This window comes from Chenopodium album, chromosome 8, assembly GCF_948465745.1.
Source record: "Chenopodium album chromosome 8, dcCheAlbu1.1, whole genome shotgun sequence".
NCBI classification, from domain to species: domain Eukaryota; kingdom Viridiplantae; phylum Streptophyta; class Magnoliopsida; order Caryophyllales; family Amaranthaceae; genus Chenopodium; species Chenopodium album.
The window spans coordinates 59,204,720-59,231,309 of NC_137841.1; the positions used below are offsets into that span (position 1 = coordinate 59,204,720).

General features: G+C 31.6%; 1 protein-coding gene across 5 annotated transcripts; it reads right to left on the reverse strand.

Moving 5' to 3' along the window:
• Positions 1–21,878: 21,878 nt before the first annotated feature.
• On the reverse strand, positions 21,879–26,527 carry LOC145556178 (putative protein phosphatase 2C 38). 5 transcript variants are annotated; one of them, XM_081617821.1, is made up of 6 exons: positions 26,290–26,527; positions 24,459–24,943; positions 24,278–24,313; positions 23,931–24,094; positions 22,778–23,014; positions 21,879–22,195 (listed from the first exon to the last, which is right to left on the reverse strand). In XM_081617821.1, the coding sequence occupies exons 2-6, from the start codon at positions 24,775–24,777 to the stop codon at positions 21,965–21,967; spliced, it is 987 nt and encodes a 328-aa protein (XP_081473947.1). In that variant the 5' UTR covers positions 24,778–24,943; positions 26,290–26,527; the 3' UTR covers positions 21,879–21,964. The 5 variants fall into 5 exon arrangements, with proteins under 5 accessions (XP_081473947.1, XP_081473946.1, XP_081473944.1 ...); XM_081617820.1 differs by having other exon boundaries at positions 23,931–24,313; positions 24,459–24,764; XM_081617818.1 differs by having other exon boundaries at positions 23,931–24,313; positions 24,459–24,814.
• Positions 26,528–26,590: the final 63 nt, after the last annotated feature.

Here is a 26,590-nt window from a genome sequence, read left to right on the forward strand (position 1 = left end):
AAGTACATTAGCAGTTTATCACATTCTAGTCAAAACCATTACAACTAGGATTTTATATAATCCTGTAATTTCATTGAAAGTTCAAAGTCAATTTCAAGTTTTTTTTTTTTTTTTTTTTTTTTTTTTTTTGGTAACTTGCAAACAAGTAACATATGTTTATAGTACTAGGATCCCCGTTGTTTCCTTGCCTCCTGGGCTAACGCTTGAGCCTTTGAGACAACGGTCCGAGGAACCTTATTACAACAAAAGTACATGAGATTGTCAATACCTTTATTGATATCCTGAGCTAACCTACGAACCTCCCATGGCGCAGTATTAGGATGTTGTAAGCATTTCCTTGCTTCCATGCTGTCTGTGCAAACCTCAATGGATTTAGTCAATTCCTGTGCTTGAAGTAAACCTTCCTTGATTGCCAGGAGTTCTGAATGTAGTGGTGTATTAGCCATCACTGCTTTCCCGCCGCTAGCAATTTCCATGTGTTCCTTCCTTATGACCCAGCCTATCTATTCCCGCCGAGCTTCTTCCCCCCTTGGTCTTCTTCCATGCTCCATCGGTGAACACAGATAGTCAATTTCAAGTTGCATTCCAGTGTTTTTAAGAAAAGCCAATTTGTATCTCAGGAATCTTATGAGTTATGAGTGTCGTCATTACTCATTAGCAGTTGAGCACTATCTCAATCACAAACAATTAAAAATTTTTATCTTGTCAAAAAAAAAAAAATTATATGGATCATCGAGAAATAAATTAAGTATGCACGAGTAATACTTTAATTAGAAAATTATCAATTTGCACTCTTGTCTTTTTATTTGTATTAATTTAAACAAAAATTTTTGCATGCCCCCGGTTTATAATAATTTTATTGTACATCGAACATTTTGCGAAAAGTCTACATACTTTGTTATTTTAAAATTTATTATTTGTTAATTAGATATAAAATATAAGTATTATTATTCCTGATTATAAGAACTTATTTCTGACATATATAGTCTTTTTTCTTGAAACAAATCTTGGTACTTCTGATAAAACAATTTAATTATGACAAACATAATCTTATACCTGATACAAATATTATTATTTCTGATAAAAATAAACTTATTTATTACAAACATAATCTTAGCAAAATAAGCTTATACATTAATACCATTTTCTGCTGCAGTAGGAAGCATGTCATTACCATCAGCATTAAAAACTCTAATGTAAAAATTTGAATCATTATCATGATAAATATTCAGTCTTTCTCCATTAACAATATTATTGGATGATACAAAGCTTGTCCATGCATCATCAATAAAACAACCACCACAGGTTTCTGTATTTTGTGGTACGCTTCACTCTAACCTCCAAAAATCTGCCATTATTCCCACGATAGACTCTAACTGAAAAATTGAATTTTAAAAGAAAATCTTTCCAATCCGCAGGAAGTGGCTGAAATAAAAAAAAAAATAAAAATTAAAAAATAATAATAATAATAATAATAAAATTAAAAAAGAAACACAAAAAAGAATGAAAACATTAAATATTTACTAAAACACAAAACAAATGTATAATTATAAAGCTTAATGTATTTTCCAAACTATGCTAATAAATTGATCTGAACTTAACAGACATTTTGCCAAATTTGCATAAAATTCAGCCACTGTCTTCAAGATTGTATAGAAGAAGAAAAATATAACTTAATGAAAAGTTAATGATATGAGACTCAACCTTATACAGAAACAATAGAGGTTGTTAATTTAAGTCTTTTTTATAAAAATAAACTTGATTTAAACAGCCTTTAAATAGAAAACAGTTATGTATGAATAGCAATAATTAACATGTAATTTAACAAGAAGAAATTATGACTTTTGTCTGTTTTTTATGACTTTTTGATGATGCAATAAATTACTTTTTCGGATTTGTATGACTTTTTGAAGATGCAATTAAATACGTTTTCAGTTTTATATGACTTTTCCATGACTTTAGTCAAATTTGTATGAGTTGTTCATAATGCAATATATTAAATTTTCAGATTTTTATAACTGTTCATGATGCAAGAACACTTATGGTCCATGCAGAAAACAATATTGTTTTCACTGAAAAAATTAATCTTACTTCTGACAAATAATATCTTATTCCTGTTATAAGTAGTTTTATTTCTGACAAATAAAATCTTATTCCTGTTAAATATATTTTTATTCCTGACAAAAATCTTATTTCTGTTAGAAAACCTTATGGCTCATACAGAAAACAATACAAGTATTGTTATTCCTGACAAACGTTATGTTATCCCTGACAAATATCATCTTATTCCTTACAAATTTAAAAACTTATTCTTGACTTATTCCTGACAAAGCTTATCTTATTCATGACTAAACATATCTTATTTCTGACATTTATATTCCTATTCCTGACCAAACTTATCTTATTCATGACTAAACGTATTTTATTCCTGACTTAATAATCTTATTCCTGATATATATTGTTATTACTGACAATTATAATATATATCCTGATATTTATATATTTATTCATGAGTAATATTATCTTATTCCTGACAAAAATGTAGTAATCTTTTTTTTTGTTATTAGGAAATGCAACTACAGATCATTCATTAATAAACACTCCTTGGAGGCAATCAATAACAAAGAATTTCTACAACCTTGTAACAATATGTTAAGGGAACGACGAAGAAGCAGCAAAATTATGTGATGATGCTTTGTAACAAATGTACAAATCTGTAAGAAAAGTGTTCCAAACAAAAAATTCGTGAGCTTGATGAAGAACAAAAGAGAAGGAATGCTGTAAAAGATCCAAAACGACCAAAAACAAAAGGAAGGCCAAAGAAAAACAAAAGGAAGGCCAAAGAAAAACAAAAGAATTAGAGGACATTTTGAAAGAAGAAGAACAACAACTAGAGATCCAAATGAGTTTGGTACAAAAACTCCAAATCCACAACTCATTTATATTGAGGCATTCATCAAATAACTTTTATTCATTAAAAATATTTGTAAAAAATATTATATTTTGTTCATGTATATTTTGATTTTGATATTTTATATTTTTAATCAAAATTAAGTTTTGATATTTTTTTTTATCATTCCTGACAAAATTAATCTAATTTATGAACAAAAAAAAATGTTATTCCTAACTAATATGATTTATTCCCTGATAAAAAATCACTTATTTCCTGAATACTAACTCCTAATTGTCTTTTGTTTTTCCTGATAAAAGTAATCTAAGTTATGAAATAAACAACTATGTATACATGACTGATAATATTAAAGAAAAGAAACTTAATATCTGACTATAATATATATATATATATATATATATATATATATATATATATATATATGTATATATATATATATGTATATATATATATATATGTATATATATATATATATGTATATATATATATATATGTATATATATATATATGTATATATATATATATATGTATATATATATATATATGTATATATATATATATATGTATATATATATATATATATATATATATATACTTAAATATTATCAAACAAAACAAACCTAATATTTAACTACAAAAAGGAAATATATATACAAAATAAAATTATCTAACTTGAATCTCCTCTCTTTTTCTTTCTCTATAGCAACCTTTTCCGTCTGATATATAGCCTCAAGCTTCTTTCTAGCAGGCTGAGCTTTAAAAATTTTATCCTTCTTAATAGACAAGGCAATGCAATCATTCCACAGTTTCTTGCGCAAAAAATTCTCTTCTCTATTCATCAAATCATAAGCAATTCTGCATCTATATAATTCAAGACAAGCTAATTTGCATATATATGATTTATCACAAAATAATAAGCTAATTTCTAATAGAAAAAATATAATTTCTGACAAAGTAATTGTGAATCTAGCAAAAATAATCTATTATCAAATAACAATATAATTACAGCAACAATAAGATAATTGTACACAAAAATATTCTACTTAAAACCAGAAATGGTACGTTTCCCAAGAAAAAAGATTCTATATAAAAGAACAAGTACAGAATGCTATGTCTTTTTGCAAATTAAATAGAATAGAATTTCTCACCTAATAGGTCGACTTCGTTTAGAACCAGGTTTATGACCACGCTTCTTCAATGGAGGTTCTGAATCGTCCCTACAAAATGAAATAATAACTTATAAAAACGGATTTTTTTTTAAAAAAAAGTATAACTGAAATATAATAAACCTTTCAGCCATTGCAATTGTCTTCTCCTGTTTTCGTGCTTGTTTACTTCGTTTAAGATAAACTTTTAAGGGAGAAGAATCCTTAGTCGACGGAATGTCAGCCATTAATGGAGTCGAGAATGACGAAAGTTAAAATTTATAAAAAAAAGAACTAAAAATTAAATACATGCAAATAAAATTAAAGCTGGAAAATGAAGTAGTGATGCGAATTATTCGGGAACGTGAAGTTAAGTTGATAGTAATGGAGTGTAACTGGTGAAAATGGAGTGAAAATGTAGAAAACGTGGGTAAGAAGAAGAAGAAGAAGAAGAAGGAGAAAGGCGGAACGTTGGGTTTGATTTTTTTTTTTTTTTTTTTTTTAACATGGACATTAAAGTTTGGGTCGCACGCGGGCTGAACGTTTAGTAAACGGGCCGAGCGCGGGCAGATTAATAGAACAGACTCACATGAGTCCGTTCTACACAATATTTTTCGTAATAACAATCATTACGACTATTGATTGTATTTTTCCACTGTAGAATGAGATGAAGTATAAATTGATTGAGATAGAGAATAGAAAGTTTAAGGAAGGTAACAGAATGTGTAACCATTTGACTTTAAAGATTAACAAGGTACATGGGTAGAATAACCAACAAATTAACAATCTATAATGAAAAATATTTTAGACCCTTAAAATCTAATTCACACCTTGTGTGTATGTTAAAATCTAATTAACAAAATAACAAATTACCAAATCAAACGTACTAAATAATTGACACCTTGTGTATTTGTTTACTTACAATTTAATAACAAATTGAATTTGTTTTATGTTACAAATCTTACAATAATAAGTTGACATTCCTCTTGAAAAATTATTACAAGTTGCTATTCATAGCACAAAACAAAAGAAAAAGGAATGTTATAGGATGCTTCGTCTTTGATGTAGATGGGCGTAAATAGAATACATAAATTCATGAAAATTCACAACCTAATGGTACACTGAACAAAAAAAATTAAAAAAAAAAAAAAAAAAATCTATAAAAGTATAAGTAAAAGGTTTCAAAATAATTTTTCTATAAGAGAAGAACTAACGTAACCTACAAAATTAGCTTAGAGAGCAATAGATAGAGAGAAAACTGACTAGGTTGTGAGGCAAAACTCCAATCCATGGAAGCCATGTTGGCGGGCGTGCAGCTCCAATTAGCTGCACGCAACGGAGACGTTGAATACCTTATAGAAGCTGTGGAGAATCTACCTATTGAGTATTTTCTAAGCACTCATATTAAAGCTATTAGTAATGAAGAAACATTTAACTTCATCCAAAATGCCATATTGTGGGAGCAACTCGAATTCCTTAAACAAGCAGTAGAAAGATTACCACCTTTGGTGTTGTTACAACTTCTAAGCCATAAACACTCAAATTTTTTAAACTACAACTCTTTTCACTGCCTTGCTTTGCGGGGCAACCCGGAGGCAGCTAAGCTCCTCGTAGATTATTACAAAACACTACCTTTTCCGTCTACTGATAGCAGCAGCTCCTCGGAGAATCTGATCTCTTCTATTCCAAACCATGGTTAGAGGTAGGTACAAATGGTATGACGCCGTTGCAATTGGCTCTCAAAGAACGAAAGGAGGAATGTGCACTCGAGTTGATGGAAATGGACTTGGATTTACTAAGCAATATGGTTGATAACCAAGGCTTTAGCCCTTTAACAGAAGCCGTTAGGCTTGGGTGTTCAGAGGTGGCTTTAAAGATCTTGAAGTCTGGCCTTTCCTACAGCACTAGTGGCGCTTCTCAGTTGACCCCTCTTGATGTTGCTCCTAACTGCTCAGGTAATATCACATCTCTTTACTTTGTCAATGATAAATGTTAATAAATAAAAAAATAAAAAAGGTAATGCTATATCCAACCTTTATACTTTCATTTTTAGTATTAATTTCAAAATTTATGGACAAATCACGTTATTGTCATATTAAAAAATAAAAAATTAATAAAAGTATTACTCTTTTCTTTATTCTACAAGTACGTCATCAAGCGGTAATAATTGAGAATAATATAATACGGTGCAATTCCAAATTTGTCATAGGAATTGATCGAGGATGATAGAGGAAATGTGTAACATTATTAATAATAGGGATACTTATATTGAAAAATTATTTTTTTTTTAAGAAAAAAAAAAAGAAGAATGATAGAGTAAATTTTTTGATACAACGTATGGTATTTTATATAAGAACAATGAAAAAGTAATATATATTGACAAAAAGATTGAATTATGTAGCCAATGTAGGGATTAAATTTGGAAAAGGTATAAAATAAGGAATACATGCTAATATTATTCATTTTCTCTGTCCCATATTATAATGCATATAATTATTTTCATATTCAAATTTATAAAAACTTTGACATAAATTATTATCACGGTCTTACAATTTTACATAGTATTATATACAAGAAACATAGTCATGTGAAATATCGATCTTTAGGTATTTCTCAATGTTCAGTTTATTATATAAAATTTTTACAACTATTGGTAGCGAGTAATTATATATATTGATGATTAAAGATGCGGTTTGAAAACCGTGTAATATAAACGAACATTTTATTATGGAAATGAATAAAACAAAAAAAGAATTGAGACATTATAAATGAGACGAGAGAGTATAAGATGTCCATTCATGTCTTATTACATGCCATCAAGGCTTGATCTCTAAATTTTACTATAAATTTCTCTCTTGGTTTCAAAACAAATAATGTGTTAATTAACCGGCATAGTTGATTTACTATTCTGTTTGGTAATTAGCTTTTAGCTGATTGGTATAGCTGGTTACATTAACTAGTTTGACTAGCTGGTTATATTAGTTTAATTGACTAGCTATTTATAAATAGTTAATTGTGTAAATAGCTATTTACTATAAGCTGTTTCAGTGTAATTAATATCCAAAAATCTAATTCTTCAATAAGCTAATTGTAAAAAGCTCTTAAAATGAGCTTTTTTAAAAAGAGATTTTTGAAACAAAAAAGCTCGTTTAATTTAATAAGTTATTTACCAAACACCCAAATCAGCTTTTTAAATTGGTCAAACCTCTAATAGTGCTCAATAAGTTAAAAGCTTTCCAAAAAACTTTTTACCAAACAAGTACATATTACGTTGACCAATAAAATCATTAGTCGTCCATAAATATAAATTACCAGCTAAGGTTCGTTATTATTTAGACATCTCACATTAAGATTATTATACTTTGTACAATTGTACGTACTAATGTACATACCCACATAGTTATGTTTAATACGGAGTATTTAATATATTAAACACAAATGGAGATCATATTGCTTGTTACATGTATTTTGAAACGAAGGTAGTAAAAATATTCTATATCAGGTCTGAGTACTAATAGTGATTTATCTTCACAGAGGAAGTTTGTAGACTGCTACTTCAAAAGCATCCAGAAATGATCAAAAAAATTGATGAAGGAGGATATACACTTTTGCATAATTGGATAATACTGGGTAAATTGTGGCCTTTCGAGTTGCTCTTTGAAAGAGAAGATACATCTGCCTGGAGGAGAGACTTCATTGACCTAATGTGTGCCACTGTGAAGGACACGGGTAATACTCCTCTACATCAAGCCGCTTACAGCCAAGGCGATGAGATAGTCCAAGTAGTTAAGTTCCTTGTAGAAGCTTATCAAGATGCTTATGAAAAAGAGAAAGGAAATATTATTCGAACAAGTCCATGGAAACGCGAGAACAATGCTGGTCCAACCCCTCTGATAATGGCCATAATTGGACGACTTGAAGGACTCGCATTGTATCTGTTGTCAGTAGATCTTCAGAATTCTATAGCCAAGGGTGCACTCTTTCATGCTGTACATCATGGATGTGATCTAGTCGTGGAGAAGATCTTAACCTCGGTTCCAGAATCGGCTCTCACTTATGTTCCCCATGTATCCGAAAATGGGCAGAATATCTTGCATGTTGCATATAAATGTACAGGTTAGTATGAAAAACATTTCTGATTATTCACTAACGAGAATAGGTTAAACAGCGTTAACTACTGGCTACGCCCCTGCTGGTAGAGGCGCGACTACTGTGGCCCAATCTTGCGGCCCATACTTTTTATAAAGAAAATTTGTAAGAAAGGTCCTTTTTAAGTGAGGACCTTGTGAGGGGGGGTCCTTTATGAAAAAATGAGGCACAAAAGTTTCTTTTATAAGGATTGGGTTGTGAGGATGGTCCTTTGACCATACTCCTGCATTGACCAAATTTTTCCGGCTAAAAAAAGTCACGTGCACAGTAGGTGATCACGTAAATGACTTTTTTTTTTTCTTCTTTTCCCCTCTCTTTTCCCTTGATTTTCATTTTTCCCCAATTATTAAACCCTAATTTTAGAACAAAACTAATCTTAAATCTTCAATTCTTATGCATGAAATTACAATTGAAGGCCAATCAAAGACATTGAGTATATTTAATACGCAATTTGCAAAAAACAAAATTAAAAATTTTGAAGAACGTTTGTACTTGAGCCTGGTTATGCGCGTGAATGAAAAGATATGGGACGACTTGCTTTTCCGTCGTTTGTTGCTCTTCACCATTTTTACAGACCAAATTACTTAGCTTTGAAAGAGAAATAGCAGAAAGAGAGTTAGAGCCTTACCTAATAAAGAAATTGTGGGGTTAATCTCCTGCTAGATTGCATTTTGTCATTAATTCCGTCCGCAGTGAATTACCATTAATGGGTAGCTACTACTAGTCACGTTAGAAGAGTTTAAGGGAAATAAGGGAAGTAGGGAGTACGGTCTAGACCGCACCAAACCGCAAACCAAACCGCAATTTTGCGATTTGGTGCGGTTTGCGGTTTGGAAATTACGGTGCGGTTTTCAAATTTGACCAAACCGCGGTTTTGCGGTTTGGTGCGGTTTCAAAAAATTTCAAACCAAACCGCACCGCAAACCGCAATTTAATGCAAAGACTCTTATATGGAAAGAAGACTCTTATATTGTATTTATATGTACTGAATTGTGTGGGTCATTATTAAGAAAACCAAAGTTTTCCTTTCTTATTACTCTCCGTTTCTTGTGCTTTGGAGTTGTAATGGAGTAGTTGTGGTTTACTTAATGATTTTGCTCCATGTTTGTCTTGGCATGTTACTGGGTCACTATTAACATTGAAGTAAAGCACTACTTCTTTATTGAATTATTTGCATAGTTGTACAGTTTCCAAGTAAAAATTTCATAACAAAAGATTAACAAATAATCATTATTTGTGAGGTAAAAAAATTATGGAAAAATCGCAAACCGCACTGCACCAAACCGTATTTTGCGGTGCGGTTTGTATAGAATTGCGGTTTGGTGCGGTTTGAAAAAATCACAAACCGCAATTTTGCGGTTTGGTGCGGTTGAGATCCAAACCACACCAAACTGCACCGTGCACAACCCTAAAGGGAAGGAAAAGTAAAATAAGGATAATAATGAAAATCGAGGGAAAAAGAGGAAAAGAAGAAGGAAAAAAAAAAGGTCATTTTACTTTTGTTGGCCTGAAAAATTTGGTCAATGCCGGAGTTTGGTCAAAGATACCTCCTCACAACCTAATCTTGATAAAAGGACCTTTTGTGTCACTTTTTTTTATAAAAGATCCTTTTTCACAAGATCGACCATTTAAAAGGACCTTCCTCGTAAATTTTCTTTTTTATAATAAGGCCGCTGTAAAATTTAGCAATATATACTATTGAACTTCCTTGTGTAGCATAACTATTGTGGCAAGTGAGTGTAACTTTTACACAAGGGGTATTGGGTTCGAATAAAATAATGAATTAATGAGTAATAGACATAATATATAGTTGGACAGTAGTAAAGTTTAACCATGATAATTGACGATAATTTGGCAATGATCTTGTATGTGAATGTGTCTAAACTATAATTAATTTAGTGGGCCGGGTCTATTACACATGGACCTATATATATGGGACTAGCCGGTTGACCTGGGTATCCTGGCTACCCCCTACCCCAACACATGTGCTACTGAGCTCTTTAGGGTTGAAGTATGGATGTAGCATGTCTTCTGCCAATATTTCACATAGAAATAAGTAATATTAGATTTGAACGCGTAACATTAATTACACCAACTTGATACCATTTTTGTATATATTTAACCATGCAATAGTCCATTATTGTCTTAAAAGTGATAACTATAATCATGTTTACAGAGAGAATTGGCAACCTGTTGGTTGAAAAATTGCCATGGCAGATCAACGAGGCGGATGAAAATGGAAAGAAACCCCTTGATATTGCATCAGAAAACAACACTGCATGGCTTATAGAATCGTTGCTAAGGAAGGATCCCTTGTCAATACAACATTCCCCTTCTGCTTGGATTGAAGCATGCAAACGAGGTCACTTATCTGCCATTCACGCGTTCATAGATCATTGCCCTGATTTTAGAACCCTTTGTCTTGAACAATGTGACACTCCTCTCCACCACATCCAGCTAAAGACTTTTAGAGAGTATCAGGAATTTTTAGCAATCCCGTTGGTCGGTAGGATGAAGAATATTGCTGATTCTTATGGTGCAACACCTTTGCATCGAGCAATAGCCCGTAATGATATCTTCTTTGCCGAAGCGCTACTCGCCACTAATGAGATAGATACAAGCATCAAGGATAAGAACGGAAAATCTGCCATGGATTTACTACAATCTCTTAAAAGCGAAGAATGGGTATGTCACCTTGTTTAACGATTTTTATTTTATTTTATTTTATTTTACTACCTCCGTTACATATTATTTGCAACGATTTGACATAAAATAAAGAGAAAAAATGTCTAATCGTTGCAAATAATATGTGACGGAGGTAGTATTTATTTTTTTGACAACAGCAAACTCAAATTATTACAAACTACGAATAGTTCACCATGACACTTAGACGAGCTAAACTTAAAAACTTACAAACCAACATAAACAAATACAAAAACTTAAAAACTTCATGTTTGAAGGATCTCGGTTGCTTGAAGCCAAATTAACTTGTCTTGGATCATACTTCTAAAATGTCATAGCAAGAACTAGTAGAGCAATTGAGAGCGAGGATGAAGTAATTGTTGTTGTTGAAGAGCAACACATAGGAGTAGGATTAATGGCAAAAGGGTCGTTAAAAAAAGTGTCAAGGCCACACCAAGTGAAAAGAGTTGCAACTTGTGACTCGATACCGTAAACAAGTATACTTTGTCTCTCCTCGAAAAGAGAGACTTTTGATGACATGCTAGCATCTCAAGAGTCGCCTTCGGGGCAACAATTTGAGAAACCATTGCTAAGTTTAAATGAGAATTAACCATAGTCAATTCTTCAAAGATATTCCGACATTTGAAATCAAAAGAGAACACAAACAAAGACCAACTCCTTACCAAACACCGTTATTTCTAAACAAAAACAATCTTTCACCACCGTTAACCTAGACCAAACAAGATATTATAGTACCTTGTAACCCTTATGACAGAACTAACACAAAACAATAATCCTACAATAACACTCTTTTATCCTTTACTTTATAACCTCAACTACCAAAATAATTAAGCTCCACGTACACATGGTTAGAGTCTTAACAACACCATGGTTAGAGTCTTAACAACACCTAACAACAACCTAATGGAGATCCACCAAACCAAAGAGCCAAAAAAAGAAAATCAACTAAGAAAAAGGCCATCACTTACAAATGCCACAAAAAACCAACACAGATCAACCTGTGAAACACCTACCTTAAAGAAACTAAGAAAACCGAAACAAAAGTACCTCGCCCTGATAAACGAACCGATCTTGTGGCCCAATGGAAGAACTCGCCCTATCTCGACCAAACTTCGGTACATGATAGAGAAAGTCCTAAGGATGTTTCTACTATGGTCCACTTTATTTGGACCATCACTATTTTTAATTATCATTGGTTGAATTTTTAATTTTTTTTTAACCTTGGTCAAACACTATTTTTAGTATTTTCCTTTTTTAATTCAATTTTTATTTTCCAAAATATAATTATTGAATTTCTGAAAATTATTATATGATTTTCGAAATTTATTTATTAAAATCAGTTTTTAGTTAAATAAAAAAACAACATTAAATTAAAATAATCAAAATAAAAAAAAAAAAAAATTGTTCATCAATGTTCTTCATTATTCATCATTGTTCTTCAAGCTTGTTTATCCATGGATGAGATTAACCACCATTATGGTAATCTTTGTCCCCTAAATACACTCGCACATCAATGAAAATTGAAAATATGCATCGATTTACATATTATATGTGAAGAGTTCATTCGAAATTTGGATTCATGTATGAGTCTGGGATTGTTTATAATCCTAAAACAATAAATGTTAATTGGATAATCGCAAACAAGGGATGAAAAATCGGTCATTATATGTATGCGAAAATTTAAAAAAAAATTAACAAATTTTCGAAATCTGGTTTTATGAGCAACAAATTGGAGAAGACAACGATTTTTGTTTTGGAATACTTGTTTGATCCGAAAAAAGAAAACATATAGTTTTCAATTCTGTTTGCATATAAGGTATTAACCCAAATGCTAATAGGACATTACCTATAAAACGTAATATTATTGTTTATTTGGCCTATGACCATAAGTTATTTTGGACATTGCTAATAATTAGTTCATACTGTGCATGCATTAATATCCTAATATTTTTCTTAATTGATAGCAAATAGGATCGTGGTCCTCAATCCTCATTCACTAGCCAAGTCACAATTTACATATACCAAGTTTGATATCAATGATCACTTATATATAAGCTATTGTGGTTTGATTTCTGTATGCATATTCCTCAAAATTTTAACTCTCAATCAAACCACCTTTAGAGCTATTCTAATGACAACCTAATTGTCAAATTAGATGATTATCTTCTTATCTATCGTGTGACCCAATGATTGGATTACTTGAATACTAGTTTGTTATAAATTTAAATAATGAACCGTCTTCGGTTATTATTATAATTTTACAATAATTAAGGAGAATGAGACCAATTCTAAATACATAAGTAATGTCATATCCTAATATTGGACGAATCTCATATAATAACCAAATGAAAAAAAAACGTGGAGGTGAGCAATTACATGGCAAATTAATTTTTTTTTTTTTTTTTTTTTTTGTGTGGAAAGAATAAAATGACAAATTGTTAAATATAGTAAATATATTTTTATATTTATAAATTAGGAAAGCCAATATTCAACCCCTTATATTTAGGCTAAATACATACTAATATTGCTAGTTGTATTCCTTATAATTAGGACATATCATGCTTCTGGTTTGTATATACACGTATTCTAGTTTTATTAATGATAATCGAAAATATTCTTTTTCCTATTTGTCAAAATAGCGTTACATGTTAAATGTGATTTTTTTTGTATTTTGTTTTTTACCCAATGTTTAGTACTACGACTCTTCGAGTATTTTTTTTTATTAGTTTAGTTTCATTTTTAATTTATAGTCTATATTTTATGTGTCATAAAAATTAATTGATAACAACACTATTGTATATCATTGATTTATTTCCTAAATAGTACGTTAGATATTATAATAGAATATTTGAAAAAGATTTGGACGACAATTTATATGGGATAACTTATGTAGTTATGTTTCATTTAGTAACAATATTTCCTAAAAATAAGCAATCAACAGCCATCATATAGGCAATATTCTTCAAATAGATCTTAAATCTAACACATTACATTGTTAATCTAAATTTCAATTTTGACTGGTTGCTTTAAATATATGATTTTTTTTACCTTATAGAAATTAAAAGATGGTTTAAATTTCAAATTATTACAAAAACCAAAAAACAAAAATTGATGTCCAAACCTATATAATGAGCAAATTGATCAAAGGAAGAAGACGCAATTTTAGGATACAAAGATAAATAATGAGCAAATCGATTAGAGGAAGAAGACGCAATTTTTTTTTAATATTCTTCTCATAAACCTTGTTTGATACGTAGAACAAAAGTGTGAGTTTTGTGATCTGTTTATAGTTCAGGTTTTAACTTATGTGTAATTTGGTTATTACCTAAAAAATAATGTTTATTGAGTTTGATGAATGACCATATGTATTTTGGATATTGTGAAAATTCCAACTTTATGATTTTTTTGACGTGGAGCTGAGGGAAACCAACATTTTGGTATGTAAGTTTTTATCTTAAGATTTTGTTAATATTCTATTAACCACATTGCATGAAGAAATAACAAAATCTTAGGAAAATCTAAAATTTAAGGGAAAGTAAATCATCTATTATCCTAAGATTTATTAATATTCCATTTAATAAATTTTATCCTCTTTTTAAATTCATTTTACACAATTGTTTATCAAACATTCCATATTTATTGCATTATTAAAAATATATATTACCATAATTCTATGCGTGATAAAAATCAATAATTTTACAAAATCATAAGATATGTCGACAAAATCAGTAAGATATATATTTTAATATTTAGATTATATTAGAATATAATCTTTTGAAATTTGAAAATTATACTGATTTTAAAATCTTCTATACAATAATAATAAGATAAGAAATTAGGATATCCTTATTATACTTGGTGATTGAAATTTTTTTAAAATAATATTTCTAATGTTAAAAGATATCCTAAAAGATATTGATTCCATTATATTTTTTTATATATATAATCATTAAAATAGATTCATTTTAATTTTTGTACATGTTTAGCTACAAATATTTTGCAAAGGTCGTAAAGTACTTTAAAATAATTGGTTATTTCTAACATAACGTATGATCATAGTCGTTTAATATTTAAAATGTATATAATAGGTAATGTTCAATCCATATATGGGTAAATTCCTTAAACACAAATACGATTTGTAATTCGGTGTCCTTTTTTTTTTTGGATCAAACAGCGTTTCGAAGAAAAATCATACGTTTTCTTATTAGATTATCTTGAAGAATGTAGATTACCGAATCAAGAAAATAACAAGATATTAATGAATTATAAATCAGTAATGGTAATGTCCAAAAGAACTTGATGTCATATATTTTTAATAATTACAATTTTCATAACAGGTAATGTCCTATCCTTTATTTGGGTAAAACATTTTACACAAACAAGATTTCAATTTCGATTTCCCTTTTTTTGGATCAAACAAGGTTTCGAAAAAATAATGATGCGATTTCTTTTTCAGATGTTCATGACAAACCCCGATTATCGTAAAACTTAAAAATTGTTATTTTGATTACATAAAATCACCGTTTTTGCAAACGTTGACTGATTTAGTACCAAACCTATTATTTAGGGATTTAAATCGCTGCCCAAATTTGCAACGACTACAACTTTTTGATATCTTAAAATTTCGCATTTGCTTTTTAAATCGGTCCATATTGTTATTCACTTTCGATGCGCGAGTGAATTTAATGGACATAGATAATGTGTTTGTGTTTAATCTCATCCGTGAATGAAAAAACTTGAAGAACATTGATGAACTATGAAGAACATTGATGAACAATTTTTTATTTGATTTTTTTAATTTAATCGTTTTTTATTTTATTAAAATCTGATTTTAATAATTAAATTTCAAAAATGTAATTAAAATAATTTTCGTAAATTCAGTAATTAAATTTTGGAAAATAAAAAAAGAATTAAAAAAGGAAATAACTAAAAATAAGGTTTGACCAAGGTAAAAAAAATAAATAAATAAATCGGCCAATGATAATTTAGTATAGTGATGGTCCAAATTAAGTGGACCATAGTAGAATTTTCGAAATCGTAACCTTAACTTCACCTTTAACTAACGTGCGACGGGGAAATATTTATCGATACCCTTTGAACGCCAGCGTTAAGACTAGCCTTGACTTCTTGTTTCGTCAATAACACTAACATAATCGTACTTCTCGTTGTCCACGCGAATTTATCTGAATTGAAGCCCTTCCAAGGTCAGATTTGCTTTTTCTTCAAGTGGAGGATCAAACAACGACTTTCACAAAACTCACAGGAGAAACGGCTGTGGTGCCAGATCTCTGGCGAGCACCTAGGTTTACGGGAGGGGTTGTGATTTAGAGGAGAGAGAAGATAATTCTCCCTCGCCCCATAGGGTCAAATTTTGAAAACTTTGACAGATAATTCTCAGTGATAGATATATTTTTAAAAAATTATATAGTATCATTTAAGATATTGTTAAATTGATCTCAATGTGTAATATATAATTTTAACTCTTTTTATAATCTTTGTTAGTACAGAAGTTAAATATATTGAAGGTCAAAAGTGCATTTTAATGTTGTGCAAATAAAATGGCAACTCTATTGGAGTAGTAAACTACATTATACTCATACAATCACTTCTCAATGAACAAAAATAAGATAAATGCTTTCAAAACGATTACTAATTAATCCTGGTACCTACAATGATTTTTAACAATCATGCTAGCTGATTTTTTTTATACTTGTCCTTGTAAAAAACAGAAGGGGATGTGCAAACGTAATGGGATAAACACAGAAATAAACACTCACTACGTGAAACACATAATGAATACGGGCGGAGGAAATACAGCATCAGGCAATGGATTGTCAGCAGGAGAAATACGAGGCACACTATCAGTTGTTGCAGCCCTTCTCGCAACTCTTACATTTGCTGCTGGATTCACACTTCCGGGAGGCGTTAACCAAGAAACAGGAGAAGCCCTACTAGCAAAGAAAGCATCATTTCTAGTATTCATACTAGCAGATACTTATGCTATGTGTTGTTCCATGGTGGTGTTGTTCTGCCTTATATGGTCTATGGTCTCCGATAAGGATAAATCAGTCCTACTGATCGATCGAAGTGTGGTGATACTTGTGCAATCTTTGTATGGAACGTTGTTGGCTTTTATGACAGGGGTCTTCACTGTTATCTCACGCAAGTCATTGTGGGCATCCATCCTTGTGTTTGTCATGTGTTCTCTCGTTGCAATTTCAGCTAACAGGACTGTTTTGTACAAAATTCTTGATAACCTTGTCCCTGCAGCTAATCAAGAGACGACGAAAACCCAAACCCGGTCATTGGAAGAGGTAAGCTTTATTTTATTTATAAAAGTATGAATTGAGATGAATTTAATAAGATTTTAAATTACTTGAATATAATTATTAAAAAAAAAAAAGTCAAGATAATATGTGTGAATAATACAAAAGTCAAATAATTAATACAGAATAAAGGAATTATCTTAGTATATAGTAATAGTATTAGTACATTAGGTGGGACCATATGCCAGGGTTGGAGTCATCAGGGTTTTAATGATGGATGTTTAATATTAGATGTGTTTGGAGACAGTAAATTATAGGCAAGAATTTTTTTTTCATGTCAATAATCTAAATCCAAAATGCTCATATTATTATGTTGGAAAATTTGTTAGAAAAAACTTTTTAAAGTTACTTTTTTTTCAAAAAAAAGCCTTATAAAAATTGTTTGGCAATTAAAAACCATATTGTAATAAGTTTTTTTGTTGAAGACAACCAAGACCTTGTTTATTTCCACCAATTTTATGTGGGCACTCAAAATTCCTAGGAAATACATTATTGGTGAGTTGTTAGGTTAATCAAAAAAAGTGCAAAATGGAGGAAATAGAAATTCTTAGGAATTTCAATTTCCCACGTAATGTGAAAATTCACTTACCCACCTCCCCCTAGGTCATTCAAATTTCTTAGGAATTGCAATTTCCCTAATGCCAACCAAACAAATTAAGCAAAAATTGAGGAAGGAAATAATTTCCCCCAAACAAGTCCCAATAGTCACTTTTCGGCATTGACTTCACTCTTTTCGGCATTGACCCTATGTGACATGCACATGGTCATTTTTGAACTAATCACACCCCATTTTCTTCATATTTCCCTCTAAATTTCCTCTAACTCACTAAATTTGTTTGAGTAATTATTTAACTATTAAATAAATTAATAAATATTAAAATATCAAAACCACCCCCTCTATAACCAGCCAGGCAGCCAGCCACCCCTTTCCCTTCCAACTGCCCAAAACTCCTCAAAGCCGGCGACCCAGCCTCCATCGCCGGCCATCCCCCTTCCCTTACCCCGACCCCCTACAGCAAACCCAGCCAAACCCTAACACACGACAACCCTCCTCTCCCCCCCCCCCCCCCTCCTCACCACGAAACAACCCCCTCCCTTTCTCCTCAGTCTATAGAAGACTAAGATCAAGCTCAAGTGCACAATCGCAAAGCTCCAATTGATTGTAACAAAACGCTCGATTGCTGGTTTCAATCAACACCAAAAAATTTGGGAGAAAATTTAATTAATTATAAATCAATCAAACAAAATTGATCAAAAAAAAATTCCATGACAAAAGAAATGCAAGTGGAGTGAAAAAATCAAAACGAAGAACAAGAAAAAAAATAAAAATAAAAAAAAATTTAAAGTGAAGAAGATAAAAAAATACCACAAGTCTTGCGGAGGGTGGCCGTGGTAAAGGGGAAAGGAAGGGGGTTGACGGCGGTAGACACGGCTCACCGGGGGTGGGGATATGTGCTGCGGTTGGGATGGGGGAGGGGTGGCTAGTTGGTGGTGGGTGGAGGTGGTTGTGGTAATTAATTGTTAAACACTAGCAGAAAATTGGACAGCAGTTAGAAGAAATGGGGTGGGAAAAGAAAAAAATAACATGTGCAAGGCACATGGGAGAAATAGTATAGTTAACGTTGGAAATTAGCCCCCCTGGTTGTTTTCAACAAAATAAATTTATAAATTGGTTTTAAATTGCCAAGAAATTTTTAAAAAATTATTCTGGACAAAGTAGTTAGTTGCTTTAAAAGTTTTTTTCTAATAATTAAAACAATTAGCTTTCTTTAAATATTTGTCTCGATTTCTCTCTCTTGCTGTTTTATTATTATTATTATTTATTTTCGCAAGGTAGAAATTCGATTTTTACCTGATCCATGATATATTCTAGATAAATTAAGAATTGTGGAATTTCGCATGAGAAAGAATATTTAATTAAAATTAGCTAGACCAGCAGAATGATTGTAATTAAAAATATATTTTTGCTTTCAGGGAACAACAGATGTTTCGGCTGAGACAGACAATATTGAAAAAGATGACTATCCTCTCTTAAATGTGTAAGAGGAAAATTACAACATTTATCTCTTGATTACCTTTGTGCTCGAACATGTGAGAGTTTAACTAATCATGGGAAGTGTGTTTTTGTAAACGTTAGTTTGCGTTTGAACTTATTGTGTTTAATTGTGATTTTAGATGATGATAATATATGTTAACTTTTCATTTTTAATTTGGTTGGCACTAACTCTATTTTTTTTTATTTATATGTACTTACAATTAAAAAACAATATTTTACTTGTCAAAACCCTTTCAAACTAGCACTGAAAAAAAAAAGAAAAAAAAATAATCTTCAGAGAATAGGAGATAGATGTCGTTGCTTATTACTTAAACGGGTATAGAGGTTCTTCAAGACCCAATATATTGGGCTTGGGTCTCAAGCAGAAGCCCACATCTTTGTTAGGATTAATTTTGTTATAGCTAGCCAAAGAAGTGAATGCTCAATTGCTCAAATTGTTTCTAAGCTATCCACTAATTTTATGTAAATCTTTTGAGTTAATAATGAAATCCTAATAATAATAATAATAACTTTGTTAAATCATAAGATCAAGAACTAATAATAAGATGAAGCCTTAAAATAAATAAACAAAGATAAAATAGTAAAGTTATGTGGGGCTTATCAAATAAGTAATCATTTTTTCCCGATTATCAGTTCATCGATAAACATTTTTTCGGGATCACAATTGTCGAATTCTCAAATGCATTCATGTGAATCATATAATAATAATAATCCTTACGACTACAAAAAATCATTAGACTGTCTCTCCAAAAAAACTACGGAGTATATTTTTCAGCAATGTGTGCGAAGGAGTACCACAGTGTAAGATCTTTTCAACAAATCGTAACTTTGATTTTTTTTTTTTTTTTTTTTTTTGAAGGGGGGAGATTAAAATTCATTAATAATAAGTCATACGGCACTTACATAAGAAATCGTAATAGAACAATACAAGGACAAAAGAACCAATTACAAGTTCGAAATAAAGTAAACTACAATTGCACGCGCAAAATGACTTTCTAAAATACCCTTGGCTCATATAACGCTGTCCTATGCAGCCTCTTGCAAGGGGGTCTGGCAATATGTTGTAGTTTCTGACGTGAACCTTCATTGGCTCAGAATCCTGTACTCCTCGACCTGAAATCAAAATTGGTGTCGTACACTTCACCATTGACAAGACAATCTCTAATTCAAACACGGATATCGGTATGGAAGCATAACCCTTTAGTCCAAACCAATAGAAGATCAAACCAAAGCCCCATAGCCAAAAAACCCGGCTCAAATCCTGCACCAGAAGATCGGTACTGCACACCCCATAGCACACCAACACACCTCACAAAAAGGAAAAATAACAAACCTAAATAACACACAAAGACGGAAAAAGGAAACCCAAACACCACACACACCACTAAAAGAAAAATCAGGAAGAAACTTAAAAAAAGGACTACGAACCCACCCCGCCGCCAATCCGAGCACCACCACCAACGCTCCGAGGTTCACCAACCCAACCCAGGCCACATACCGTCGGACAGTAAAGCCCGAACCGCCGAGACCCGCCCGAGAAGCCCAAACCCCACACACCCCTGAACCGCGGCAACGACGACTGGAAACACCAGACTGAGAACGGCCCTACGCGAGGGAATCAGAGGGAGATGACTCTCCCTCCCCATTCTCCTACAAAACGTCGCAACGACGGACAAAACGGTGGAGTAGAGACACGGCGGGGAGGCGGAAAAGAATGACGGCGGGGAGGCGGAAAAGAATGACGGCGGCAAGCTGGCAGCAAGGCCGGTGAGGAACAGAAGCGGCCGAAACAGAGGAGCGGCGCAAGTTGCAAGGCCAAACCTACAAAAAACCAAAACGAGAAAGAAAAAAAACAACCTAAAAAAGTAGATCGGAGGCTCGTCGACGTTGTGGCGTGGGCGGTGAGCCGCACTCCCGCCGGCGAGCCTCATGGCCGGAGCAATTTTGAGAAAGACGATAGGGTTTTGGGAGAGAGAGAGAGAGGGCAGTTATTGATGGCTTTGGGATCTAATTTATCCTGCCGGCCCACCTGGAAGCTTTTTAATCACACGAACAATCGTAACTTTGATTTAAGAAACCTTTATTTGATGCTATTTTATGTATTTGTTAATTTAAATTTTATTTGTAAATTTAGGATGACTTTTATTAATGAATTGATTTTGTTATAAAAAAAAAAATTTAAAAATAAAATAGTAAAGTGTATTTAAATTACTGTATAGAATGTTAAATTAACTCCTAACCAAGAATAAAGAACCAATAAGATGAAGCCTTAAAATATACAACTCGTCAAAGGTATGGAAGCATTACCCAAAATAAGATTATTATTTCTTCTAAGATAGTGAGATTCTTGAGTTAAAGATAACAAAAAATAATTGAAGAGCATAATTCTTTCTACTAACGGCTTTTAATAACATCATGTTCCAATAATTAGAATTATACAATAATGTTATCAAATGAATTTTGTAGTATTTTTCATCGAGTATCTTTGAGGAAATTGTTCCAAGGGTCTTTGAAAGGGAATTATTGCACCATATCCACTATGCATGATTCGAAAATATATAATAAATTTTTTAAAAAATCCGCTATTTACTCCTCTGCTAAAACCACCTAAGTGGCAATTAAACAAAATTGACCGAGTACCGGTTGTAAGAAAAGAGTCTTCTTTTCAGATTTGTCAAGAATCAATGCCTGAAGAAGAATATCCAGCACCTTTAATTGAAAGGTAAGGTCCTTTAAAGATATTTCGATTAGCCAAATGAGAGTCGAGGAACAAAACTACTACTGTAATGTCATCATGGAAATGTCTTCGAACTCCTCGATCAATCTTCTTAAGATCTGAATATCTCATTTCTCTTTTTTTTGCAGCCTCACAAAGTGCAGCTTTCACAAGCTTCTTTGCAATTCCCTAGCATAGAATAAAAAAATCTGTTAGTACATTCTTTGTTAGGGGAATATAAGACAAATAAATAAAGTATTAACAATTCAACAAAAAGAGTAAATTAAAAGACAAACTTAAAAACTAAGAATTTTTTATACAGTACATACTTTTAGTAGAGGTGATCAAGGTTAGCTCGGCCTGTTAGGCAGAATACTCGGGTCAAGCCTGAAAATTTAATTTTTTTGGGCAGGTTTGAGAATGCGCTTTTATGCATATTTAGTTGATTTTTTTAGACCCGGTCCGAAAAGCATACACGGCCTGACCATTTAGGGTGGTTTGGGCTCAAAAATTCCAGCCCGGAGCTTGGCCCAGCCCGGCATGAGAAGTGGGCTTAATTTTTCAGCTTCAGCCCGACCCAACCGCCTAATGATCACCTCTAACTTTAAGCCCCTATTGGGGTAATAGGACAGATAGGGAAAAATGAAAAAATTTCCTACTTCATGATTATAATCATGAAATTGAGATAGAGTTCTTCCTATAAACATTTTAAATTTTGGTTACAATATTATCGTGAAAAATAATCATGCTAGAAAAATAAAAATGACGTACATGTCGGGAACTTGTGTTCACAATGTCAACAGCTTCTTGGTTGCTAAGGTGCTCCCATAAGCCATCTGAAGCAAAGATTAGAAATTGATCTTCCGGAATAATCTTTTGTACTGATATTGATGGTTCAGCTGTCATGATTGGCCTATCAAAAGGCTCACGCAATCTAAACTTAGCTAACAGAGGTGATGTATTAAACTCAGTCTTCTTTAGATAGGCATCACCAATAGATCTTGAAACCTGTATAATAATAAACAATTATTTAATAGATCGAATCTAAATACACAAGCTTATCCAACTCTTCCAATTGGGTTGTCATTTTAGAAAACACTTCCCCCCTCAATCAATCACATTGATTATATAACTATGTTTTTGGGAACTTTTAGAAATTTATGTCATGTCATGCCATTAACAAGATATTTAGGTAATGTATGTATGATCAATATCAGGGGAAATGGTCTCATTACTAGCCTTGCTTAGCTTCCCTAAAACATCAATTCCAACTTCAAAATTCGAAATAAAGCGAGCCATGGTCACAAAGAAACTTTCAAATTGCTACTACCTAGATATGAAGAGTCAATGTATTCTTTATAGAGCAAACAAAATTCGCATATGACCATGCCTCATATTCCTAACATCCCAAATTCATCTTCACACTTGAAATTGGCATGGAGTTTAAGAATTACTACCTCCGTTATATATTATGTGCAACGATTAGACATTTTTCCTCTCTACTTTATGTCAAATCGTTGCAAATAATGTGTAACGGAGGTAATATATAAAGAGGGAATATTACAATTGAATTGGAATAAGAAAGAAAAGAAGTAACATAAAGCTCTAGGAAAGAAAGAGGAAAAGATAGATGGGATGGATTTCCTTAAATAGATAGAATGAAAAGGATTGTTGGATTCCCCAAATAAAAACTGTGAATATAAATCAATATAGAAGAACTACATGTATACAAAATATGAAATTCAAATTTAGCTAGTTATTTAGGTTTTAATGTCTACTGTTCTACTCTATTCATATTCAAATTCAATTTCCTTCCTTGTTTAGGCACATTCTCTTGACACATGGAGGTTAATATACAGCTTACATCTTCTACAAGGACCCAAAAAAAGAAGATGATTTAGGAATAAAAGAAAAAGGAAATTACCTGTATAAGACCCTTTACACGCCAAACTTTGTGCTTTAAAACAACAATATGTGGATCGTCGGGATGCTTCAATCGCAACTCTTCTCTCACAGATTCATAACTTGCATTATGCTCAGAAGATAACTGGATAGCTTTCACAGTTTTATCCAAGTTATCTAGCTTTCCTAGGACAACACGTGAATCACCAGCATTTGCAGTGTAAAGATATCCATTACATATTACACCAACTAAACAACAAGCACCTACAGAAGCAATCTGTGGCTTTTCAAGCCATAGTTTCTTCACTAAAGAAAGAAACTCCTCTTCTGTGGCCATAAATGCTTTCACGATAACATCAGCAGACATACCTTGACTATGGGAAGTGAACTCTGCACCAAGAATAGCTGGAAAAAGTCAGTAAATCAAGGCATTAGCAAACCAAAAGACAAAACATTAAGGAAGCACTAAATCAAGCTAAGCTAAAATAATGTTTTATGGTCATACAACAAATTGGAAAGCATAATGAGGTAAGGTTTGTGAAAGCCATACTCTTAATGTTCTTGAAGAGATTATTGCAGACAAATCTAGCTGTTTCTGGACCTCCATGACCATCATAGACACCGACAAATGTCCCATGAGGGCCATTATCAAGTGATCCCATGGGACCCGACTCAATTTGACTATGATCCTCTAATAAACTATTTGCTTGAACAACGGCCATAGAAAATTCACCATTTGCATGGCTTCCAAAATCTTTATGCCATAAAAGTCCGTCGAACCGACCATTAGAGTCTTTACTAGAACTCTCTCCTTCACCAGAAGGCTTCCAACAAGGGTAAACAATCCTCATAAGTCCTGCGGTGACCATGTCTTACATATCTCAACCAAATGATCCTGCTATTGATCTATACATAGAACCAAAACCAGTGATAATATAAAACCCTAGACTCAGTAATTGTGTTTCTCCAATATTTAGACCTCGAACATAATGTCGAGAACTTAAAAGCAAATTGAGATCTTCAAACACCATATATCTGTATATAAATTAATACATTAAATAAATTAATAGATGCACAAAGACAAGATTAGAACTTTTCAAACATATAACCATCCTCTTCATTCAAGATTATCATTACTCATCATGGCATGTTCTTGATAATAAAACATGCTGCTATAATCCTCAATAAGAGCCATAAACTACTAGGATTCATATGAAAAAGACGTTTTGTTAATTAAAACCTAATCCCACTTATTTTTATCTAGTAGACAGGTCTTCAAAATAGAATATAAATTTTGAATAAGCTATTGAAAGAGGATGCAATGTGCATTATGTATAAGCTACTAAATGAAGGAATGTTACCACAAGCGAAACTCCTTATGTTCCATAGTATGCCATACAGTTGAAGAGCATATATCCCAATTGATCAACTCAATTATAAATTTAAAGTCTTAGTTAGGCATCACATTTAGCTAGATCTTAACCAAGAAAACAATATGCTATTACTAAAAATGTCATTCATATCTTAGCATAATGAATAATGATGAGTACATATTACACTCAATTAATGTATTCTTTCTTATGTTCAAGGTTGTTGCATAATAATATAGACTTCCATAATTTACAATATTTCAGAACAATTACTACATAAGAAAATACAAGTTCATCTTGATGATAAATTTGTTTATCTAATGACATTTTCGTAAATAAATCCCAGTCAGCATGGCATTCTCGTAAATACATCGAGATAATTGACAATTACAAAACTATCGAAATATATTTAGGCAGTGTTTCCAATACTTTTGCGATGCAACAACCTTTAATAGAACAACATTTCAATAATTTGTAACACTACAAAAAAAAAAAAAAAAAAAAAAAAAAAAAAAAAATACATGAACAGATAATCTTGCCATAACTACGTTTTTATAATAGCTAGAAGATCAATCTAAGAAATATCGTACTATAAGATCATGGGATTTATAAATAATAAAAGGATAAATAATATTGAAATATTGAAATTTGAATTGTATTAATTTTTTAATGAACCTGCACTTAAGATTCTTCAAAGAAAATCTGCAAATTATAAATATGGTTATAAAACAAAATGAATAAAAATAAAAAAACATCAATGTCATTTGTAATTGTCAATTATCTCGATGTATTTGTAATTTAAAAATTCACATCAAATAGTAACCAAAATAAATAAAAATAATAACCATGACTAAAGTGATGCAGTCTCACATGTTATTATAATTCAATCAAAATCAAATTCGAGAAATCCAAGAGAATAATACAACAATCAATCAACAAAGAAATAAAAAAGGATAATCAAAATACATAAAAGAAAAATGACCAAGGATTGAAAGATTATTTGAAACATACCTTAAAAATTATACAAAAAAGATTGAATTGATATAAACCAAAACCCTTTTTTGTTTGATCTGCCAACTTGATTATCACCCAAAACAATGAAATTCCGCTCTAATTATATAAGTTGATTGTTAAAATAAGTAAAAATTTGTTATAAAAACAGGTAATTAGAGAGAGAAAGAAAGGAGGAAAAGAAAGAAAGAGGGTAGACGTGAGGATAGAGAAAGGTCTTGATTTTTGGGGTTTAAAAGTAAAATGATTTAATTAGAGTATTTTTGAATTTTGGAAAGTTTTAATTTAGTAGAAATATTTT

Coding starts and splice junctions, on each gene's coding strand:
- LOC145556178 (XM_081617818.1), bottom strand. CDS start 24,777: ATGGTCACCGCAGGACTTATGAGGATTGTTTACCCTTGTTGGAAGCCT. Junction 24,314..24,458: donor TCTCTTCAAGAACATTAAGA/GTATGGCTTTCA, acceptor GACTTTTTCCAG/CTATTCTTGGTGCAGAGTTC. Junction 22,196..22,777: donor TGAACACAAGTTCCCGACAT/GTACGTCATTTT, acceptor ATTCTATGCTAG/GGAATTGCAAAGAAGCTTGT.